Source organism: Anguilla anguilla, chromosome 2 (genome assembly GCF_013347855.1).
Source record: "Anguilla anguilla isolate fAngAng1 chromosome 2, fAngAng1.pri, whole genome shotgun sequence".
In the NCBI taxonomy this organism is placed as follows: Eukaryota; Metazoa; Chordata; class Actinopteri; order Anguilliformes; family Anguillidae; genus Anguilla; species Anguilla anguilla.
In genome coordinates, this window is record NC_049202.1 from 33,570,153 (window position 1) to 33,589,919 (window position 19,767).

The 19,767-nt window shown below is 45.6% G+C and overlaps 2 protein-coding genes and 1 long non-coding RNA gene across 10 annotated transcripts in view; 1 reads left to right on the forward strand and 2 right to left on the reverse strand.

The window, feature by feature from the left end:
• Window positions 1–17,621, reverse strand: part of LOC118221881 (alanyl-tRNA editing protein Aarsd1-like) — a 56,873-nt gene extending 39,252 nt beyond the window's left edge. For 2 of the 8 annotated variants that reach the window (XR_004764200.1, XR_004764198.1), the window contains exons 1-11: window positions 17,276–17,620; window positions 11,501–11,629; window positions 10,435–10,594; window positions 9,711–9,768; window positions 9,340–9,496; window positions 8,797–8,913; window positions 8,020–8,150; window positions 7,348–7,414; window positions 6,859–6,950; window positions 6,295–6,349; window positions 5,864–5,958 (exon numbers count right to left, since the gene is read on the reverse strand). Coding sequence is in view for 2 of the 8 variants with exons in the window: in XM_035407316.1 (XP_035263207.1) it covers window positions 4,892–4,895; window positions 5,864–5,958; window positions 6,295–6,349; window positions 6,859–6,950; window positions 7,348–7,414; window positions 8,020–8,150; window positions 8,797–8,913; window positions 9,340–9,496; window positions 9,711–9,768; window positions 10,435–10,594; window positions 11,501–11,629; window positions 17,276–17,314 (1,104 nt within the window). In the remaining 6 variants the exon portion in view is untranslated. Of the gene's footprint in view, window positions 1–3,802; window positions 4,896–5,863; window positions 5,959–6,294; window positions 6,350–6,858; window positions 6,951–7,347; window positions 7,415–8,019; window positions 8,151–8,796; window positions 8,914–9,339; window positions 9,497–9,710; window positions 9,769–10,434; window positions 10,595–11,500; window positions 11,630–17,275 lie in introns of those variants that run through there. The other 6 variants (XR_004764199.1, XR_004764195.1, XR_004764196.1 and 3 more) reach the window with 6 other exon arrangements.
• The window catches only part of LOC118221903, a 136,980-nt gene that overhangs the window by 57,536 nt on the left and 59,677 nt on the right, over window positions 1–19,767 (reverse strand). The window lies entirely within an intron of this gene.
• LOC118221884 (C-type lectin domain family 6 member A-like) overlaps window positions 1–19,767 on the forward strand; it is a 100,520-nt gene that overhangs the window by 6,744 nt on the left and 74,009 nt on the right. The gene's annotated exons all lie outside the window — the stretch shown is intronic.

Here is a 19,767-nt window from a genome sequence, read left to right on the forward strand (position 1 = left end):
TAATGAGTACAGTTAATCCAGAATTATCTTCCAACAAGAAATTTCCACTGTCTCTCATGGCATGGCAATAAACAGAGAATGAGAAGGAGTCACTGTATAGAGCTTCTGTGTCTCAGTCTTTGCTTCCTTTACAGATTCTGGACGAGTGGAGAGCCAGATGTTGATAATGGATTTGATTGTGCCCTGTTTATCCCTAATGTGAATGCATGGGATGCATTTTACTGTTCTAATAAGCATAATTTCATCTGTGAGACTAATGCTCTGCTCCCCTAAACCATTTTTTATCATTGTATGTTTTTGGTTCTCTCATCTTGTGAGAGGCTGTTGACCATGCCAGCTTTGACAGTCAAACACAGGACCAATAAGCAGATCACAATGTTACCGTTTTTGTTGGGAATATATGGAATATACATACTGCTGTCTTTACTAGAAATGTATCTGTGAGACTAAGCTTTGTTAAATGCATTTAAATGACTGTACATGCAGAGTAGATTTAAGCTATTACATTATTGGTTCTATGGACATATTGTAAGTATAAAAAATCAAAAACCATACATTTGAAATGGTCCTCATCTTGCTGTTGTGATACTGTAAATTGAAACTGAAATCGAGAACAGCAGTCACTGCTAAAAAAGCAAATGTGTTCGTTGGGCCTCATTTATCAATAATTTCGTAAATATGCACATAAGATTCCCCGTAAAATTATACGAACTAACAACTGCCGCCGCATTTATCAAACATTCGGAGGCACTTAGTTTCAATCGTATTCCCGTGCGTATGTTGATAAATCCCAATCAGTCGTAAATTGGAAGCGCGTTCACGGTCGCCTCATTGTAGCGCACCTCACGCGGTGACAGGGGGTCGGCCAGTGGGGTCATCAACCACTGCTTCAGCGGGTAACCCTCATCCCCTAAGGGTTTAAGGAACGGGTTTAAGGAGGGTTAGATAAAACGTTGACAATGCAGGTTTGGAGTTACTAAATGTCAAACATCATGCTTACCAATGAGCCAGCCATCCTCAACAGCTCTATGCGCCAAGCGGTTCCCCACAGAGCAGTTTTGCAAAACAAATGAATCACGTGTTCCTCCAGGACAACGAGCAACAACATTGAGGACATGGCAAGCTGCGTCAGATATCAATTGGACCTTGATGGAATGATATCCCTTCCTATTCAAGTAGCAAAGGTGTCGGTGATGGAGCTTTAATGTGCACATGGGTACAATCTATGGCACTGATCGTATTAGGAAGGCCGGCCAGATTGAAAAAGGCCTGTTTGATACCAATTTGGCTCTGCGCACTATAGGGAACTCGAATATACTCCGGGGCTAGTTTAACCATAGAATTAAGCACACTGGACAGTATGTGGCTCATGGAGGGTTGGGATATTGCAGACCGTAGTTCAGTGCCATAGATTGTACCCATGTGCACATTAAAGCTCCAATCTCCCTCTGGAAAGTGCCAGTGGCCAAAAAGCCAAGCACTGACAGAATTTGGACATGTGTTGGAATGGCATAAGATCTTCTTGTTTGCCTCGTTAAGTCTGGCTCTAAGATGTTGCACAGTCTCAATTTAGAAGGGTTCTAGGGAATCAGAACCGACTCATGAGCCACTCGTCATCCTCGGCAAAGTCGTCACACCGGTCCCTGAAAATGCGATCTCGCCGAAGTGCTCTCACCAAATCCTCTAATAGTGCAAGGTCCGCTATTGCAAGCTTGGACTTAACAGCATTTTGGCCATTTAAATAGTATTTCTCATCAAGTATCTAAAAAATATAAAACTGCAATTATGAAATCATAGCAACTCTTTGTAATGCTATTACTCATTTCAAACATTTTTGTTTTACTTAATTAAAATAGTATTCGCAACCAATTTATTTCAGTTTCTTTATTATTTATTTTTCTTCATGATATTTCAATATTTCATGACAAAATACATAGACAAAGAAGCCCATTTAATGACCAATTTCATCAATAAAAGTGAAAAATTCAAGTTAAAAGACGAACTGCGGAGTTTACACACACTCTGCGTGTGGTCTCAGGTTTTCGTAAAAAATTTCCTTTGCATGTCCGATCAAGTTGGACTCCCAAAAACTTTGATAAATCCCAGTTTTCATGTGTAAATGTTAGTACGAAGGAATTACGAGAAATTTCGTTCGTATGTTGCTTGATAAATGAGGCCCATTGTGTGAAAGTATGAGCTAATAGAAAGTGAGTAAGTAGGTACTGAGAGCACTATCTCATAAAGGCTCTCCAAACAGAGGCTGTGTCCTTAAGACATAAGCCACATGTACCCACAAGTAAACAAGTGGTATGTGACTCTATGACTTAAATTCAATAAACATTTATCCTCAACTCTGACTTACAAGTAATATCCTTGCTTTATAATCCTTGCTGCAATTGATAGTCAAATTTAAGGACTAATGTTTATTGAATTTAGGCTCATGTGGTTCCTGTGTTACCTTAATCTCAATCTGGCTGTATCACAGAAGCAAGTCCACAAGCTAAGAGTGTGTGTAAATGTTACATTAATACTCATAAATACCAAACTGATAAAGTACTAAAAATTATATTCCATGCATTTTTGAAGACTTTTCAAAGTGTATTAAACTGTGTCATTAAAGTTTTTGTTATTCTGAATGTTAGTTTGCTGCTGAAATATTCTGCTTCAATTTCATCTTTTTCTTCTTTGTAATCATTTGTTTCAATCATTTCCTCATCACTTCAACATGACCAGATGTTACAGGATAATCTGAGAAGTGGTGCAGTTCAGCTACAGTTTCCTAATTTTATTGGCAACCAGCACAACTTTCCTTAGAAGTGGTGACTTTCACACTTTAAAGGAAGTTAAAATAAAAGCTTTACGTAGTATATATAATGCTTTCATAACCTTGACATAATGGCTTCATGCATACGCAAATGTTGTGCTTCATAAAGGGTGGCAAAACATCTTTTACAACATTATGGCAAATGTGACATAACCAACAATATCACCTGGCTAATGGCTAAACATTATAAAGGGTGCATAAAACCTGCTTATGTAGGATCCTAGGCTAACTGTGATGTCACTCATGATGTCACTTGATGTCATGAAACAATCCAAATCAACCCAAGAGAAGTGAGTCCCCTTGAATGCTGTTACAATTTTACTAAATGTACAGTAAATTACACACTTAATAAATTAAACAGTGTATATACACGCATGCTTGGCGCATGCACACACACACGCAGAAACACACACACACACATTCACACACTCTCTCTCTCGCAACTTAAATCAATCAAGCAGGCACACAATTCCTTCCAGAGTCTACAAGGGGAATCAGAGACAGCTACTTTCAGGAGCATCAAAGAGGTTCAATCAGGGCAGTCAAACACAGGTAATGCCAAAGTTCATTCATTCATGGAGATCAAGCTGACTTTTGCAAGTATGATACTGTTGGCTTGCTTGCACCACCAACAACTTGAACCGCAATATTAATAAGGAAACAATGCCAAATTCAAAAGCACTTTATACTTACCACTATGCATATAACGGTTACAAAATCTAATATAATAAATTTACTTTGGATTTTGGCATTTAGTTTGTTGGTGAATGCTAAGAGGAAGGTAAGAAGGGCCAGTAAGGAACCAAATGGGCCTATTTCCAATTAATTCCAATTAATTCCAATTGAAAGCTACACAAAGTGTTTACACGTGTCAAAATTAAACATTTTCTTAATAAATAATAAAATGATAAAATCACACATATGCAATACTGAAATGTCGCACACATTACACATTACATTTCTATTACTGATACTATATAAAATTCAGACATTTTTATTATAAACTACATTTACATGTAAACATTATAAAGATGTCATAATACTTACCATTTACATTTAATACAACTTTAATTTGAAATGAAAACAGAACTCAACACTATGAAAATTAACATGCATGAAAGATAACAGTGCATGACGGGTATATATATACATCTGGGTTTTTTAAGTTGAGGCAGGAAAAGGCATATCTCCTGCAGAAGACCAGAGGATCCGTTTCCAATTTGGTTGGTCCGTCTGCAGAGGCAGTGTATGTTCACCTCAATAGCGTGGACTGCCTTGGCTGTGGTGCACCTTGCAGTACTGGGGAAGGGTATCAGAATTCCAGCTGGAAAAGAGGCAAAGATGTGAGTCTGCATAGCTGGCTGATGGTACTGGAGCACGGAGGGATCCTCACCTCTGCAGAGTGAGACTGTTGCAATAGCAAACAGTCCACAGTCTGAGCCACCCGCCTGCTGTTGGACATCAGGCCACTGCAGCCGGACACTCTTCCCTGGACAGGCAAGAAGGCATGTAACCTGTGCAATGAAATCCTCTGTTTTATGCTGCCCTAGAGAATCAAAAACATTAACTGTACCTACCTTACAGCCAACGTTACTTACCGTAATCCAGCGATTTGCAGAGACATTAAGAATCTTCACAAACCCCTGAGCTGGTGTAGGTAGAGTGGACAGCAGGGCGAGGGAGGTGGTTGCATGGAGCCCTCCTATATATGGATACAGCATCTTCATAAGAGCCTGGGCGTGGTCGATGACCTTGTCATCCAACCGTGTGTGCTGGCCGAGAAATACGGCCCCAAAGTCCTCCACCCGTCTGTTCAGCAAAGCCGCACAGGCCTTCCCTCATTGGACACCAGTGATGACAACATCACTGTCCTGAAAGTTATTTATTGAGATAGAATATATTAACCTCATAAAGCTGAGACAGTGTGTTAGTGATTATGGATTATCAGTTATTGAAAGGTTACCTCCGGTACACCCTCCTCCAACCCAGAGCACAGTATTTTGGGGTCATCTGAATGTCCTGACTCAGCTGGAGAGGATGCACGACTTTCCTGGAGTACAGTGCATGTCATCTGGTGGATGGATAGATAGATATGCAACCAATAGATTGATCAATAATAAATCAATCAATTGTAACATCAACGCAAATCACAAGTATATACAAGTAAGAAGGGGAAATATATTATGATTGTCTTTTCCATTCACCTGGGATTGATGAAAATAGGTGAATGTGTAGATAAATAGAAGAGGTCTGAACACCAAAAACTGAAGCAGGCTTAAAACCAGCAGACTGCGGCCCTCCAGGATTCGAGTGCGAGATCCCTGAACTCGGCAGCGAACCGCCCTCAAAATCACAGGCCTTCCTTGCGTGCGTTTTTGCGTTCGGCTGTTTGCTCGTGCGGATTTGCACACCTGCACGCCTCTTCCCGTTTGCGCATGCGAGCACGCTTCCAACTCCTTGTCCTTAACTTTATAATTGGGCAGCCATTTGATGCAAGTTGAGTTGATAGGTGCTTTTTTCTATGCACTCAGTGCTGCTGAATTTAAACCCAGAGTCTTTGCTTGATGGCACCTTCTGCCAGTCAAGCAGTCAACTTGGTCGTTTGGTCAATTAGCTGGCTAACGGTAGCTATTAAATGGTTTGCTTGTAGGTGATGAAGTAAACTAGTCACACTATATAAGAAAAGGAGCCTTATAAGAAAAGCTTATTAGAAAATTGCACGAAATTAACTATTCAGACAGTGCACTTTTGCTTTTTATGGTCATGTTTGCCTCAAAATGAGCAAAATTACCTATTTAAAATATTCAAATTTCACACTAAAAAGACCATTATAATCTAAAGTTAGTTGGCAAACAAAGCATTAATTGGACAAGCATGTGTTCATTGGGACAGCCCTAACCGTATGGTAACTGTAGTGATGTTTTACCTGCAAATAAATCTGCCCTATTCCTCTGCAAGGGTATGTAATGTAGACACCTTCTTAACTTGACTGCATTCACTACTGAGCACAGTCTCACATGTCAGTTAAATCACACGCACCTGGGTCCCAGCTCATCCACAATACCCACTGGCCCTGCCAGCAGGAACAGCCCCGCCCCCTTCTCATCTCCAACAGTCAGGAATAGCACTGTGTCCTGAGGGAGGAACCAGGAACCAGACCAAGGTCTCAGTGACTTCTCACCATTCATCAAACAAGTAAATACATTCAGGTAAAGCATATTATCAAAAACAGGCAACTGCCAAAACAAAAGAAAAAAGGGATACAGAAATACTGAAAACAGGTGTGTCCACAAAGGTGTGGTTCCAGAGTTAACTAAGGAACTGCCATCCCAACATACAATCCTGAATTTAAAAAAAAAAAACGAATTTCACAGACATGTATAAAAGCAGATACTTCAAATATGTACTTGAATCAGGTCAGATGCTAAATCATAAAAAAAGCAAAAAGATGAGAAAAGTAGCAGCCTCACCTCAGTGCCTATCTCATTGGCTATAATGTTCATGAACTCATTGTCACTGTCCTTCCTTCAAGATTAAGCAAAGGAAGAAAAAGAATTTCACACAAAAAGACAGTGTTGTTTTTTTGATCAGCTGAAATGTGTCCTCAGCCTTTTTGCCAACAAAATCCACAAGCAAGTAAGTGTATGCACCAAAAAGTATAAATAATAGCCATTTTGAAATATTGTGACTGTCAATAATATTTGTGATCTCTAGAAGCAACAGTGTGTATTATTGAAGAAGTCAGACTTGTAATCAGATAGCCTGAACAGTAGGTGGAGATGTTGCAGCACTGAGCAAAGTACTTAACCTTCAGTAACTGAAACAGTACGAATGCAGAGCATGTAAGCCAAGTGAACTCCAAAGGAAAAACAAAAGCAAAGGAAAAAGCAAAAAAAAAACCTAAAAAAACAAATATATCAAAGGATGTAATTATCTTTAATCAAGATCTCCAAAAAAACATGTTTATAAGGGACATCTCATTTTCCTCCAAACAGCACTCCTTTCCGAAATGAATAAAGACATCAGGCGCTCACCTGTGTAAACAGAACAAGTCGCCCCGATTGGGGTTGTTCTTGAAATTCTCCGCAATTAGCACAGCCATGTCTCGTAAAAGGTTGAGATTGTTCTTGAAACGGAAGATAAGGACAGCTTTATCATCAAATTACCAGCAGGAATTCTCTCAAAAAAAATTCCCAGCAATTTACATTAACATTATCATTTCAGATCTAAAGTTTCCAAGCAATTAACATTTTTTGTGAAACGATATTTAAAAAAGCATTTCACAACAGGGAAAGTTCAGTGGAAATGTACAAAGCCTCGGGGAAATTTTAGTATGCGTACACAGTGCAAAAATAAACAAAATCAACGCTCGTGGTAGGGCCGATTTACAAACTCAATGTGCCCAAACGTTACCTCTGATTTATTTTCTCACAGAACCACCCAACGTGCATTCCACGTGGCTTTAGAACTGCAGTGTGTACAGAAACAAATGAACGCTTAAGATCCACTTAAGGACGGCCCACCTTCTGCAGCACCTTGACAGACTTCTGCAGCTTGTCTACGGCTTCGACGTGATCATCTGCTCCAGTCCTGTTAGAAGCAGGATTCAACATGGTGAGAAACAAGCAAAGTCAAGTAGTTGATTCTGAATCCTGACCATGCCAGTGCAGTGCACATTTGGCATATTTGGTCACCCACAGAGGGAGGGTTTTGATCTACAGGATGATGTCATTTTGCAGCTCCTCTGATTGGTCAGGCACCTGCCTGTAAAAGCTGTAAGAAGCGCACTCCACTGACACAGCGGTTGCGAAGCTCAGCTTGTGGGCCGCAGACAGAAAAGAAGCGGCAACTGGCAGCAAACACACTCCAGATGGGAGAGGCTTCTGCAGTGATGAGAGGGGCTTTTGGATATTTCTGGGTGTTCAAATTTGAAAATAAAATGAAAAGGGGATACAAATTTGTGAATAAATCTGATTTAGATTTTACCAGTGTGGGAACAATAAGGCTATTTAACTGAATGTGCTCTTCATAAAACAGAAATTCAACATCTGCTGGTGGCTTGAAAATAATACATTTGTCAGACACTTGGGAGGTTCTCAAATACAGATTTTTGACTATTTGATAGGATATTAAATTGAAGGTATTCAATGGCCAAACAGCTGTATGTGGTACAGTATGCTTGGCCCAGGCCTTACTTGAGTAAGGATGTCAGCGATCGCTCCGTGCTGTAGCTTTTCTCCGCATACTTCAGAACCCGGTTTCCCGCAAGGAAAATCAGGTTGGTTTTGTTTTTCTTTCCTTTTTCAGTCCCAAGGATCTTTAGAACCTGAAATTAACACAGTACATCAGCTTTAGTGTTTGAGGGTCATAAAACCAGTGGCCATCAATCAGAACAGCATGAGACTTGAGTCAAGAGTATATGTTGTTATCTTGCCATGTAAAGCACCTAATTTGGGCCAAGGCAAGCAATGTTTGCAAGGTTATAAAAAAGTATTTTTTGACTAGATTACAAGTGCCACAACATGCCGGTTGTACCATGCGAAGTCCAAGGTAAGCGTGAAAACAATACTGACAGCCATAACAGGTATTGTCTTTTCGAAAATATACATTATGTGAGCATATACTGGCTGACAGATAAGATTGGTGAACAGAGGAAAGCCAAGGTAACTTGCTGGGGCAAGAACAGCAAGAAATTAGAAAACTATACAAGGAGATCCAAACAACTGCCTAAATATTAAACATTAAATCTGAAATAATACATTATTTTCCATATGGGTTATAATGTTTACGCTTTTCATCTAAACACTAAAACACTATTTGGATAAAATGCGAAATCAACCAAAACTCAAGGTCCGCAACACTGCATATCGCTAAAGCGCAAAGCCAAACGTAGCTTCACCTTAAACTGTAATCTGAAACAGCACATAGGCTTAAAGAAAAACAGAACAATTTTGTTTCGAGCAGGACTCTACCTGTAGGTGGCTGAGGTTGGACACATGGGTCCCGCAGCACATGTTGGCGTCGACGCCCTCGATGTCGATGATCCGGACGGGTCCTGCATGGTCGTCCGGCAGGCCGCGGCTCCTCACCTGAGGGGGGACGTTGGCACCGAGGGCCAGGAGATGAGTGCGGCGTGTTCTGTGTGCTCAAGGTGAGTGAAGTGGAGGGCAGCCTCAGTCCTAAACCACTGCAGTGGTGTCCGAGACAGGGGCGGGCAATTTCTTTCCAGGAGAGCTGGTGTGTTTTTGCTTCCACCAATTACCCAAGCTCAATTAGCTCTATACATCAATGCTAGTTCACTTGTATATTAAACCACAGAACAACATATTGGGACACAAGAACAGGCTTCAGTTCTTTCCTGAGCTTGTCAAGAAATGTATCTAAACTGTCAAATGAAGAAAAGGATTGGGCTAATTAAATATTTAAGAACCAGCTGACATGACATTCAGTCGGATATAAAACTCTCCTTGCCCACCCCTGGTCTACGAAGAGCCTCCTGCCCACGCAACCTGCACCTTTTCCACGGCGGGATCGTCCAGGGACAGCAGCTGCACGGTGACAGGGACGTGTTCGCGGATCTTCTGGTTCACCGCGTCCTCCAGGGCCTCCATCTCGCCGGGCTTCACCGCAGCCGTGTCCAGCTCGATGACGCTGCGCTGGCGGCCCAAATCCCTGCCCGCGGCACACGCGCACACACAGAAACACCCTGTCGTAAGCGCTGGCGGAAACAGGTGCAGTTTTGGAGCTACCGCTGTACTAAAGCCAGGAGTTTCTGTTCTGTATATGAACTGATTGAGATGAGAGATATTAAGCTAGCATGGAAACCCTACCAAAAAAACATAACATAACAGCAATAATTTGTGATTTCTTAAATCCACACACTTACCAGGAGGTGGTCTTGTATCCAAACATACTGTCTGCCAAGGCAGTAACTAAGTGTTGCCCTAAAAGAGCAAAGTGAACATAAACGGTTACCATTATCAGCATACAACCCGTTCAAAAATTTCATTGAGCTTCACCGTCCACACTGCCACCACCAATCATGAGCACCAAACATGGGAACGTGGCAATCATTTTGCACCAGAACTGTCACCACAAATCAGACGAGGTTAAGACTGCTGGAGCAGGGAACTACTTGAATTAGCCTATTTCACGCCGACATGCCGACTATCGGATGTAGGGCCGCAGCACTCTGTTCCTCAGTCAGTTAGAAGTGAACTGGCCCCACACCCACGGGAGTGTATCCAGAAGTGTGAACTGGGCTGATTAAATAGGGGGACAGGAAAATGGCTCGAGCGAAGACGACAGATTGAGAATGTAGCCAAACCTCTACACTTTATGACTCAAGACTTCCCCCTACTCGCCTAAAACCACAGCAAAACTTTTATAGATGGTCTCTGGTACAAGCGCATTCCAAATAATAAGCCAATCAGATTCATAGGCAGGGCACATATTTATGCCATATTGCAATGGGTAGGATTGTAATGAGTAATGAGATAACTCCAGTGATGAAAGTAATCCACAAATGGCTTTCAGCTCTGTGAGTAAATCTCCCACATAAATAAAAACAGAAATAATGACATGCAGTCACACGAGCCTCCCAGCCTCACCAGAGTGCTGCTGCATGTGGTCAAATCTGCGCTCCCAGTCCACTTCCAGCCGTGCTTCCGATCCCACCTCCAGCGCCGACTCCACAAAGTGCACCGCCTCTGAACCTTGCCTGGTCACCCGCAGGACAGGCACGGGCCCGATCGTCCCGCGGTCATCTGGCTGCAAAAGCCAAAAAGTGGTCACATGCGTGCGTCCCTTGTCTTTCAATCTCTCTCCCGTTCAAGAAATGTTATTGGCACAACAAATTTGACTACATGTATATTGCTTTACATAGCAAACACATTATACGGTAACACTTTACAATAATTTCCCATTTACTAATGTAGCTGTTAACTACTAACTACTAAAAATTTAATCTGTACAGCTTTGTTAATGTATTAGTACATCATTAATTCATGTTAACAATTACATTAGTTAATGCCAATTCATGTGACCTTATTGGGAAGTATTACCCAATATACTACACAAATTAACAGTATGCTTTGAAGTAGGCTAATAATCATAAGAAAATAATTTTTTTAATTTATGGTACATCAAATATGACACTGATACACAAAACACCCCACCCCTTGCCCCCCCTACTATTAACAAGACCAGTTTTATTCAGTCGCACCATGCAACTCAGTCTTTACAATGAAATTCTACCTTACAAGCAAACCTATAGACTGCATTCTGCTGATTTCCATTTTTGACAACCAAGCACCAACTGTTTCACACATTTTACGTAGCAAAGGAAAAATACACTACATTTATTATCAATCATGATCTTATATCTATGCAATACTACACTTCAGGTCAGCCAAAGATGTGAAGTTCCAGCACTGACAATCAAACCACATGACTAACTCCTTACATTCAAAGTCGCGGGGGCTGAGACAAATGAGGTTTTGGTCATTTCAAAGTAGTCTCTGGGTCTACAATGTGTAGACGTTTGTGAAGCTAACAGTATCAACACTCGTCTTTTAACCCGAGGGACAGCACTTTTATTTTGACAAATTCCCAGCTTCACGAAGCAAGCACGGTAAGACAATTGAATGTTTCGGTGTAAACACCTAAACAGCTTACCTGGCCTCCACCCTCAGGAAAGAGAATCGTGTCTTTGAGGATGACGTTGAAGCCTTTCATTTTCTCCTTCTTCCCGCCGTTCTCGCGTTTTAGTTCAGCGGGAGAACATGATACCACTGTAGTGATAAACTGACATCATCAATATAAGTGAGCCGTCGATATGACCATGGAGATGGGACTGAGAATGTATCAGAATAAAAATAACAGCTATCAAAAGTTAGCCAGTTCCCTATGATTACACATATGTGCAACTATCTAGCTAGCTTTATTTTACTAAAATATGGCTGTGGTATATCAAAAGATAACGCTGTAGATGATCAACGCTGTAGATGATCACCTAATATGTGAAGTTACATACTAGCTAACGTTGTGCACTTGTCAAAATCGATCAACAAACGTTACACTAGACATGCTGGAACAGCTGGGAAAAGGGCCAACGCTTGCAAAGGATACTGGTTGATTTCTTAAATAACGTTATCAATGCAAAATATGTTAACACAGTTAGATACCCAACCGGAAATATATCCATTAACATATTGTGGCGATCTTGCCTGTGTGTAACTAAATAATTGTTAGCTTGTTAGCGGTTAACTTGTCCCGCTCCGCGATCGTGTAAATACTCGTTATTTTGAATGTGTGTAGCCTGCTAGGAATCGCTTCCGTAGCGCTAGCAGCCCTCGGGTTTATGATTTCCACCGTCATGTTTCTGTCATTAGTCAATTAGCCAATACTGTTGTTGTATTCCCTGCCTGTCTCTGTTTTGCGTGTCTCGTGCTGCTGTTTCCCGCTGTATGTAAATCCGACCTTTGTGTGATGTGCCGTTAAGGCTGTGTGATTGGTTAGTCCCGTTGCGCCGGGGCAGCCAATCACGGCAAACGGGGTTTGACAAAAGCAGGCTTCGCCCAGCTATGATGGTCAGTCTACGAATTACCGTTTTGAGGAGATGTCACAAATAAAGCGAAGCTCCCCGGGAGCGATTCGAAAACAGCCAAGCCAGTCTCCGTCTCTGCTTCCTCGCGAAATCGCCACATTGGTGTCAGAAGTGGGATTCAGCTAGCTGAAGTGGAGAAGGCGATCCGAGAGCTGGAAGACAGACTGGGGGTACCGAGGCGGCGGAAGACCGAGGCAGCAGAGACGGCGACGGGCGCCGATCTGCAGAGCTCGGTGGCGCAACGACAGAGGGCCCCCAGACAACCAGACGGAGCCAGTGCTGTTCGACCAACGCACCCGAGGGAAGCTAACGTTAGCACGCCAGCCAGCGCCAGCATGACAACCACCACGGCAGCTAGCACACAGCCGAAGCTAGCCCGGTTCAGTGGAGCAGCACAGTGGGAGACGTACCTAGCCCAGCTGCAGCTGGCTGCCCGATTCGCCGGGCTGGGCTACGGTTGAATCCCCGGAAGTGCCAGCTGCTCCGGAGGGAGACGGCCTTCCTGGGGCACGTTGTGAGTGAGCGAGGGGTAGCCACCGACCCAGCTAAGGTGACTGCTGTGCGGGATTGGCCGACCCCAGCAAATGTAGGCGAGCTGCGCAGCTTCCTGGGGTTGGCGAGCTACTATCGGCGGTTCGTGCGGGGTTTCGCCTCCATTGCCAGTCCCCTCCATCGCCTCACCGACAAGTACCAGCCGTTCATCTGGACCACTGCATGCGCAGAAGCCTTTGCCCGGCTCAGAACGGCTCTCACGGAGGCCCCCGTACTGGCGTATCCCGATGTGCACCGCCCATTCATTGTCGACATGCGGGGCAAGAAGATGGTGAGCGTGGAGGTCGGAAACAGAGAGGTGGTGACGCACGAGTTCTGGCTGGCCGACATCAGCGACACGTGCATAATCGGCCTGGATCTGCTGGTCCACTGGGGTGCTACGGTGGACATCGCCAACACCAGGCTCTCCATCGGTGCCACCACCCTCGCCCTCCACGCCACCCCCAAGAGGAAACGCAGGTCCAGGAGGACCCGTCGCCGAGCAGCCTCAGCCCACCCTCACCAGCCGCCGCCAGCCTCAGCCCACCCTCACCAGCCGCCGCCCCAGCTAACCAACACAGAGCGTGGCTCGCCTGCCCCACTGTCACAACCTGCGCCCCCCTCTGTCGAGACGGTGAGTGCTGTCCGCGAGCTGTGGCGACGCAGCTGCAGCGGCCTCAACCCTCACCAATGCCAACAGCTTGAACGCTTGCTGAAGGACAATGCAGACCTCTTCGCTGCCCGCGATGAGGAATGCACGCAGACCGAGCTAGTGCAGCACGCCATTGACACTGGTGACGCTGCACCGGTTCGTCTGCGCCCTCACCGGTTGTCACTAGCAAAGCGGCTGGGGGCAGAGGAGAAGGTTAGAGAGATGGCCGCTGCAGGCGTCATTGAGCCCTCCAACAGCCCGTGGGCGGCCCCTGCTGTCCTAGTGCGGAAGAAGAACGGAGAGTGGCGTTTTTGCGTGGACTATCGGCGCCTCAACGCCGTAACGCGCAAAGATGCCTACCCTCTCCCCCGCATCGACGAGGCGCTAGACCACATCGCGGGGTCCAGTTGGTTCTGCTCGCTGGACCTCCGGAGTGGCTACTGGCAGGTCAAAATGGCCGAGGATGCGAAGCCTAAGACCGCCTTCACCATCGGGCAAGGGTTGTGGCAGTTCCGCATGATGCCGTTCGGACTGTGCAATGCCCCTGCCACGTTCGAGCGGCTGATGGAAAGGGTGCTGTCGGCCGTCCCCCGAAGCTGCTGCGTAGTGTACCTGGACGACCTCCTAGTACATGCCAGTAGCTTCGAGCACGCCCTCACTAACCTCCACAACGTGCTCGCGGCGATTCGCCGGGCTGGGCTACGGTTGAATCCCCGGAAGTGCCAGCTGCTCCGGAGGGAGACGGCCTTCCTGGGGCACGTTGTGAGTGAGCGAGGGGTAGCCACCGACCCAGCTAAGGTGACTGCTGTGCGGGATTGGCCGACCCCAGCAAATGTAGGCGAGCTGCGCAGCTTCCTGGGGTTGGCGAGCTACTATCGGCGGTTCGTGCGGGGTTTCGCCTCCATTGCCAGTCCCCTCCATCGCCTCACCGACAAGTACCAGCCGTTCATCTGGACCACTGCATGCGCAGAAGCCTTTGCCCGGCTCAGAACGGCTCTCACGGAGGCCCCCGTACTGGCGTATCCCGATGTGCACCGCCCATTCATTGTCGACACCGACGCCAGTAACGTGGGGGTGGGAGCCGTCCTCTCTCAGGAGGACAGCGACGGAGAGAGAGCTGTCGCCTACTACAGCGGTGCCCTGAGCCGGGCAGAGCGGAACTACTGCGTGACCCGCCGAGAGCTGCTGGCCGTAGTCAAGGCACTGAGGCACTTCCGACCCTATCTCCAAGGTAGCCACTTCCGCCTCCGCACTGACCACGCTTCGCTCACCTGGCTCCTAAACTTCAAGCACCCGGAGGGCCAAGTCGCACGGTGGTTAGAAGAGCTACAAGAGTGCGATTTCCAGATCGAGCACAGGGCGGGGCGGCACCACACCAACGCCGACGCTTTGTCCCGCCGTCCCTGTGCTGAGCTGGATTGTCAACACTGCCAGCGACAGGAAGATAAGAGCCAGGTGGAGCTAGCGGTGGCTACCGCTAACATCAGCGAGGCGGGGTGGCTGCCAGTGTCGCAGGAGCAGCTGCGGGAAGGCCAGGAGGCTGACAGCACGCTAAGAAAGGTGAGGGGCTGGCTGGAGGCAGAAACACCGCCGCAGTGGGCTGAGGTCTCGGCTGAGGGGCCCGAGCTCAAGACCTACTACGGGCAAAGGAGGAGCCTTGAGCTGCGGGACGGGCTGCTGTATCGGCGGTGGCAGGCACCCGGGCTTGGAAGCGACCTCCTCCAACTCCTCGTTCCCCGAGCGCTCCGGCCCCAAGTCCTCGGGTTGGTGCATGGCTCGGTGGGGGCGGGCCATTTCGGGAACAGCAAGACCCTGCGACGATTGAGGGGGCGCTTCTACTGGCCTGGGTGCCGCCGGGACATGGAGCTGCACGTCCACTGCTGTGACTCCTGTACGGCATGCAAGGGGCCTACCAGGCGCTCCCGCGCCCCTCTACAACGCTACGTGGTGGGGGCCCCGATGGAGCGAGTGGGGGTGGACGTCCTCGGCCCCTTCCCTGTCACTGAGGCCGGTAACCGCTATGTGCTTGTGGCTATGGACTACTTTACGAAGTGGCCCGAGGCGTACGCGGTGCCGGACCAAAGTGCTGCAACAACAGCGGGGAAGCTAGTCGAGGAGATGTTTGCCCGTTTCGGGGTCCCCGCCCAACTCCACAGCGACCAGGGGCGAAATTTTGAATCGCGGGTGCTGGCTGAGGTCTGCAGTCGGCTCGGGGTAGCGAAGACCCGCACAACTCCACTCCATCCCCAGAGCGACGGACTGGTTGAACGGTTCAACAAGACCCTGACTGCACAACTTGCTATCCTCGCCAGCCAGCACCAACGAGACTGGGACCGCCACCTGCCCCTGGTCCTGTGGTCCTACCGAACTGCCGTACAGGAGTCCAGCCTCTGCACGCCCGCCGCCCTGATGTTCGGACGGGAGCTCCGGACGCCCGTGGATTTGGTGTTCGGGGCCCCGCCTGAAAGCAGGGAACCAGCCCGTACAGAGGCCTGCTACTTCCGCCAGCTGCTGGAACGACTGCGGGTGGCACACGACTTCTCTCGCCAGGCCCAGGACACTGCGGGACTGCGGCAGAAGCGCGCCTACGATCAGCACTGCAAGGGGCAGGCCTTCAAGCCAGGTGATAAAGTGTGGGTCCACTGCCCAGTGCGCAAGAAGGGCCTGTCTCCTAAGCTGCAGTCACATTGGCGTGGGCCTGGCGAGATCTTGGAGCGGCTGAGTGAGGTGACGTATCGCCTGCGCATGCCAAATCGAGGGCGCCTGGTGGTGCTCCACCAAGACCGACTCGCACCTTACCAACCACTCGCCACCGAAAACGCAGCTGGCGGACAAGGTAGCAGCCCTGTCCCCTCTACACCACCGGCAGCAGAGGAAATGGCACAGCCCACCACGGGCCGACCTACTCGGAAGCGACGGCTACCGAATTATTTAATCGACTACGAGGTAAATCGCATAGAAATTGTGGGTCGTCGGGGACTAGCGACCCTTTAGGTGGGGGCTGTGTGGCGATCTTGCCTGTGTGTAACTAAATAATTGTTAGCTTGTTAGCGGTTAACTTGTCCCGCTCCGCGATCGTGTAAATACTCGTTATTTTGAATGTGTGTAGCCTGCTAGGAATCGCTTCCGTAGCGCTAGCAGCCCTCGGGTTTATGATTTTCACCGTCATGTTTCTGTCATTAGTCAATTAGCCAATACTGTTGTTGTATTCCCTGCCTGTCTCTGTTTTGCGTGTCTCGTGCTGCTGTTTCCCGCTGTATGTAAATCCGACCTTTGTGTGATGTGCCGTTAAGGCTGTGTGATTGGTTAGTCCCGTTGCGCCGGGGCAGCCAATCACGGCAAACGGGGTTTGACAAAAGCAGGCTTCGCCCAGCTATGATGGTCAGTCTACGAATTACCGTTTTGAGGAGATGTCACAAATAAAGCGAAGCTCCCCGGGAGCGATTCGAAAACAGCCAAGCCAGTCTCCGTCTCTGCTTCCTCGCGAAATCGCCACAATATGTAATCTTTCCCTTGACAACGAATGGACTTAGCTACCAGTGTTAGCTCATGTTAAATAAGTGCAAAGCACCCGCTAACATTTGAGGTGAAGCCTCATTTCATATTTTAGAAATGTCATTGTAAATTTACTAACTTAATGCAAACTGAAATTTCGTCTTACTTCTTGCATGTAGCAGTCCCTCTGACACTGAAAAGCCATATTTCATAGAACGCTTAAAGTTATGTAAAAAAAACACACGACAGCAAAGAATAACAACGTGAAGGGAAAAGTCGTATACGGATCCTGTACTGGGACAAACTAGTAGTGTGTAATTCGCGAACGATTCGTTTAATGATTCGTTTTCTCAGTTGAGCCGTTCATTTTACTCATTGATTGACCGAGCGACTCTGCCTATATTGCACTCAGATTACAACCAACATGCTTCTGCTTAGACACGATAATTTATGGAATTGTGCTAAAGCATTTAAATGACGCGATATTGCAGGACATGACATTGTAAAACCAAAAGGGAAAAAATGGAAAACTAAAAACCAAAAAATGGTGTAATAAACTTGTGTATTTCTTTAAAGCTTTAGGGAAGTATATGAGCACTGTTACATTTCCGATCGCAAATATCTACACCACCAATAGAAAGAATAGGAAAAGATGCTCTTATTGGGCCATATTGTAAAGAAGCCTTAAAGGGATGCAGGAATTTTGATGAGATACTCTTCATCACCATATTAAAATCTTTACGAGGAAAATAAACATCTGTTGTTCGGAGAAAATTGTCATAAGAAACAAAGTTTCCATTACAGTCAATAAACTCTGAAACATAACAAATGTCATAGTCAATACAATTATTCAAAGAAATTGACTTGTTTCTACAGTATTAATTTAACACATATTGATTATTCCATACAATATTTGAACAGGGTGAGAAATTATGTTTGTAGGCAATATTCCATGAGTCAAGAGCCTGTTTGTGGCATTCTGCAAGTTTCAAGGGCAGTTTACGACACTTAAAATCACAGGCTAATAAGAACTTATGAGCACCCACCACACTTTACAGAAACCCACATAGGTTTTCTAAAACCCTGATTTGCTAAAAGACTGTCTTAGTGTCTTTTGAGTTTATTTTGAAGATCTGGTTGAGCATATTAAAATCTAAGCATTGAAACCTTAATCAGGGTAGTTTCTAATAACAGTTTTCCTTTTAACATATTCTGTTTTATTCTTCCAAATTAATTTGAACAGTAGAGAGTTAACCATGTTGCATGTTTTACAGCCAACATAAAGGGATAAAGGTGGATGCACAATCCTTGAGATTCACTCAGCTTTTGAAAGCAGCACACAAACTTATAGTGAGGTTGCTCTGCAACTAACAATTAAAAATATTTTCGTTTTTTTAGTTTAGAAGAGGGCGGCATGGTGGTGCAGTGGGTAGCACTGTTGCCTCACAGCAAGAAGGTCGTGGATTTGAATCTTGGCTTGGAGCCTTTCTGTATGGAGTTTGCATGTTCTCCCCGTGTCTGTGTGGGCTTCCTGCCACAGTCCAAAGACATGCAGGTAGGCTAATTGGAAACTCTAAATTGCCTGTGTGTGAGTGAATGGTGTGTGTGCCCTGCGATAGATTGGCTGTCTGTCCAGGGTGCATTCCTGCTTCTAGCCCAATGCACACTGGGATAGGCTCCAGCACCCCCTGCGACCCTGCTCAGGATAAGTGGGTATAGATAATGGATGGATGGATAGCTTAGAAGAAAAATTAAGAGTTTGCCAATCAGATGTAGATTTGGTGATTACGATCCCAAAATATGTAACAGACTGATTTTCCTTTACGCCTGCAATGGATCTTTTGTCTGTGTGATGGACAGTCATTATTTCCCTCTTCAACCAATTCATTGTAAGGCAGTTTTTAAAGCCTCCAAAATAGTGGAAACCTGGTTTTCATCTCCAAGAAAGAGACAACCTTTCTCTGAAGGGAACCTGTCATAATATAAGTAGGAAGCCTCATTGAAATCCCTTCCCATGATAACAAAAGCAGAGAGAAATGTAGTTTTTAATATGAAAATCTGGTACTAGACCTGTTAAATCCTTAAATATTTGCGAGAATAAAAATAAATACTTTCAATTTTCATAACAATCAAAATCCACCTTCCCAAAATTGTGACTCCAGAACAGATCCTTTGAAATTCCGTTCAAGTAATACTGCCACACCCCAGAATGATTAAAACCATGGCAGAACAGTACTAGCGCACCCCATTGATTATATTAGAATGACTTATCGGCCTGATTTGAATGGGTTTTTTGTAAAAAAAAAAATTAAAAAACCCTCTTAGATGTTTGGCAAAATAGATATGAAGCTTTTCTTTCATTAATTTCACATATTCCTCTTACATTTAGAGAGAAAAAAAATGCAGCTGAGACATCAAATGATAAAGATCCTCCTGCGTGGTAGTATCAAAAAAATGTAAGTTAACAAGCCTAACAATGAAATTCATGCTAAACTTAGGTAATAATATGCATACATCAATGAAATAAGTGTGCTTTTCTAAACTCTTAACCATTTCTGCAAATGACCCTCAAGTCCCAAGGCTTCTATCAACACTGGAATTCCCCCAACTGCCTAGGATCCATTGATGGGAAGCATGTGGTCACCCAGGCTCCACCCA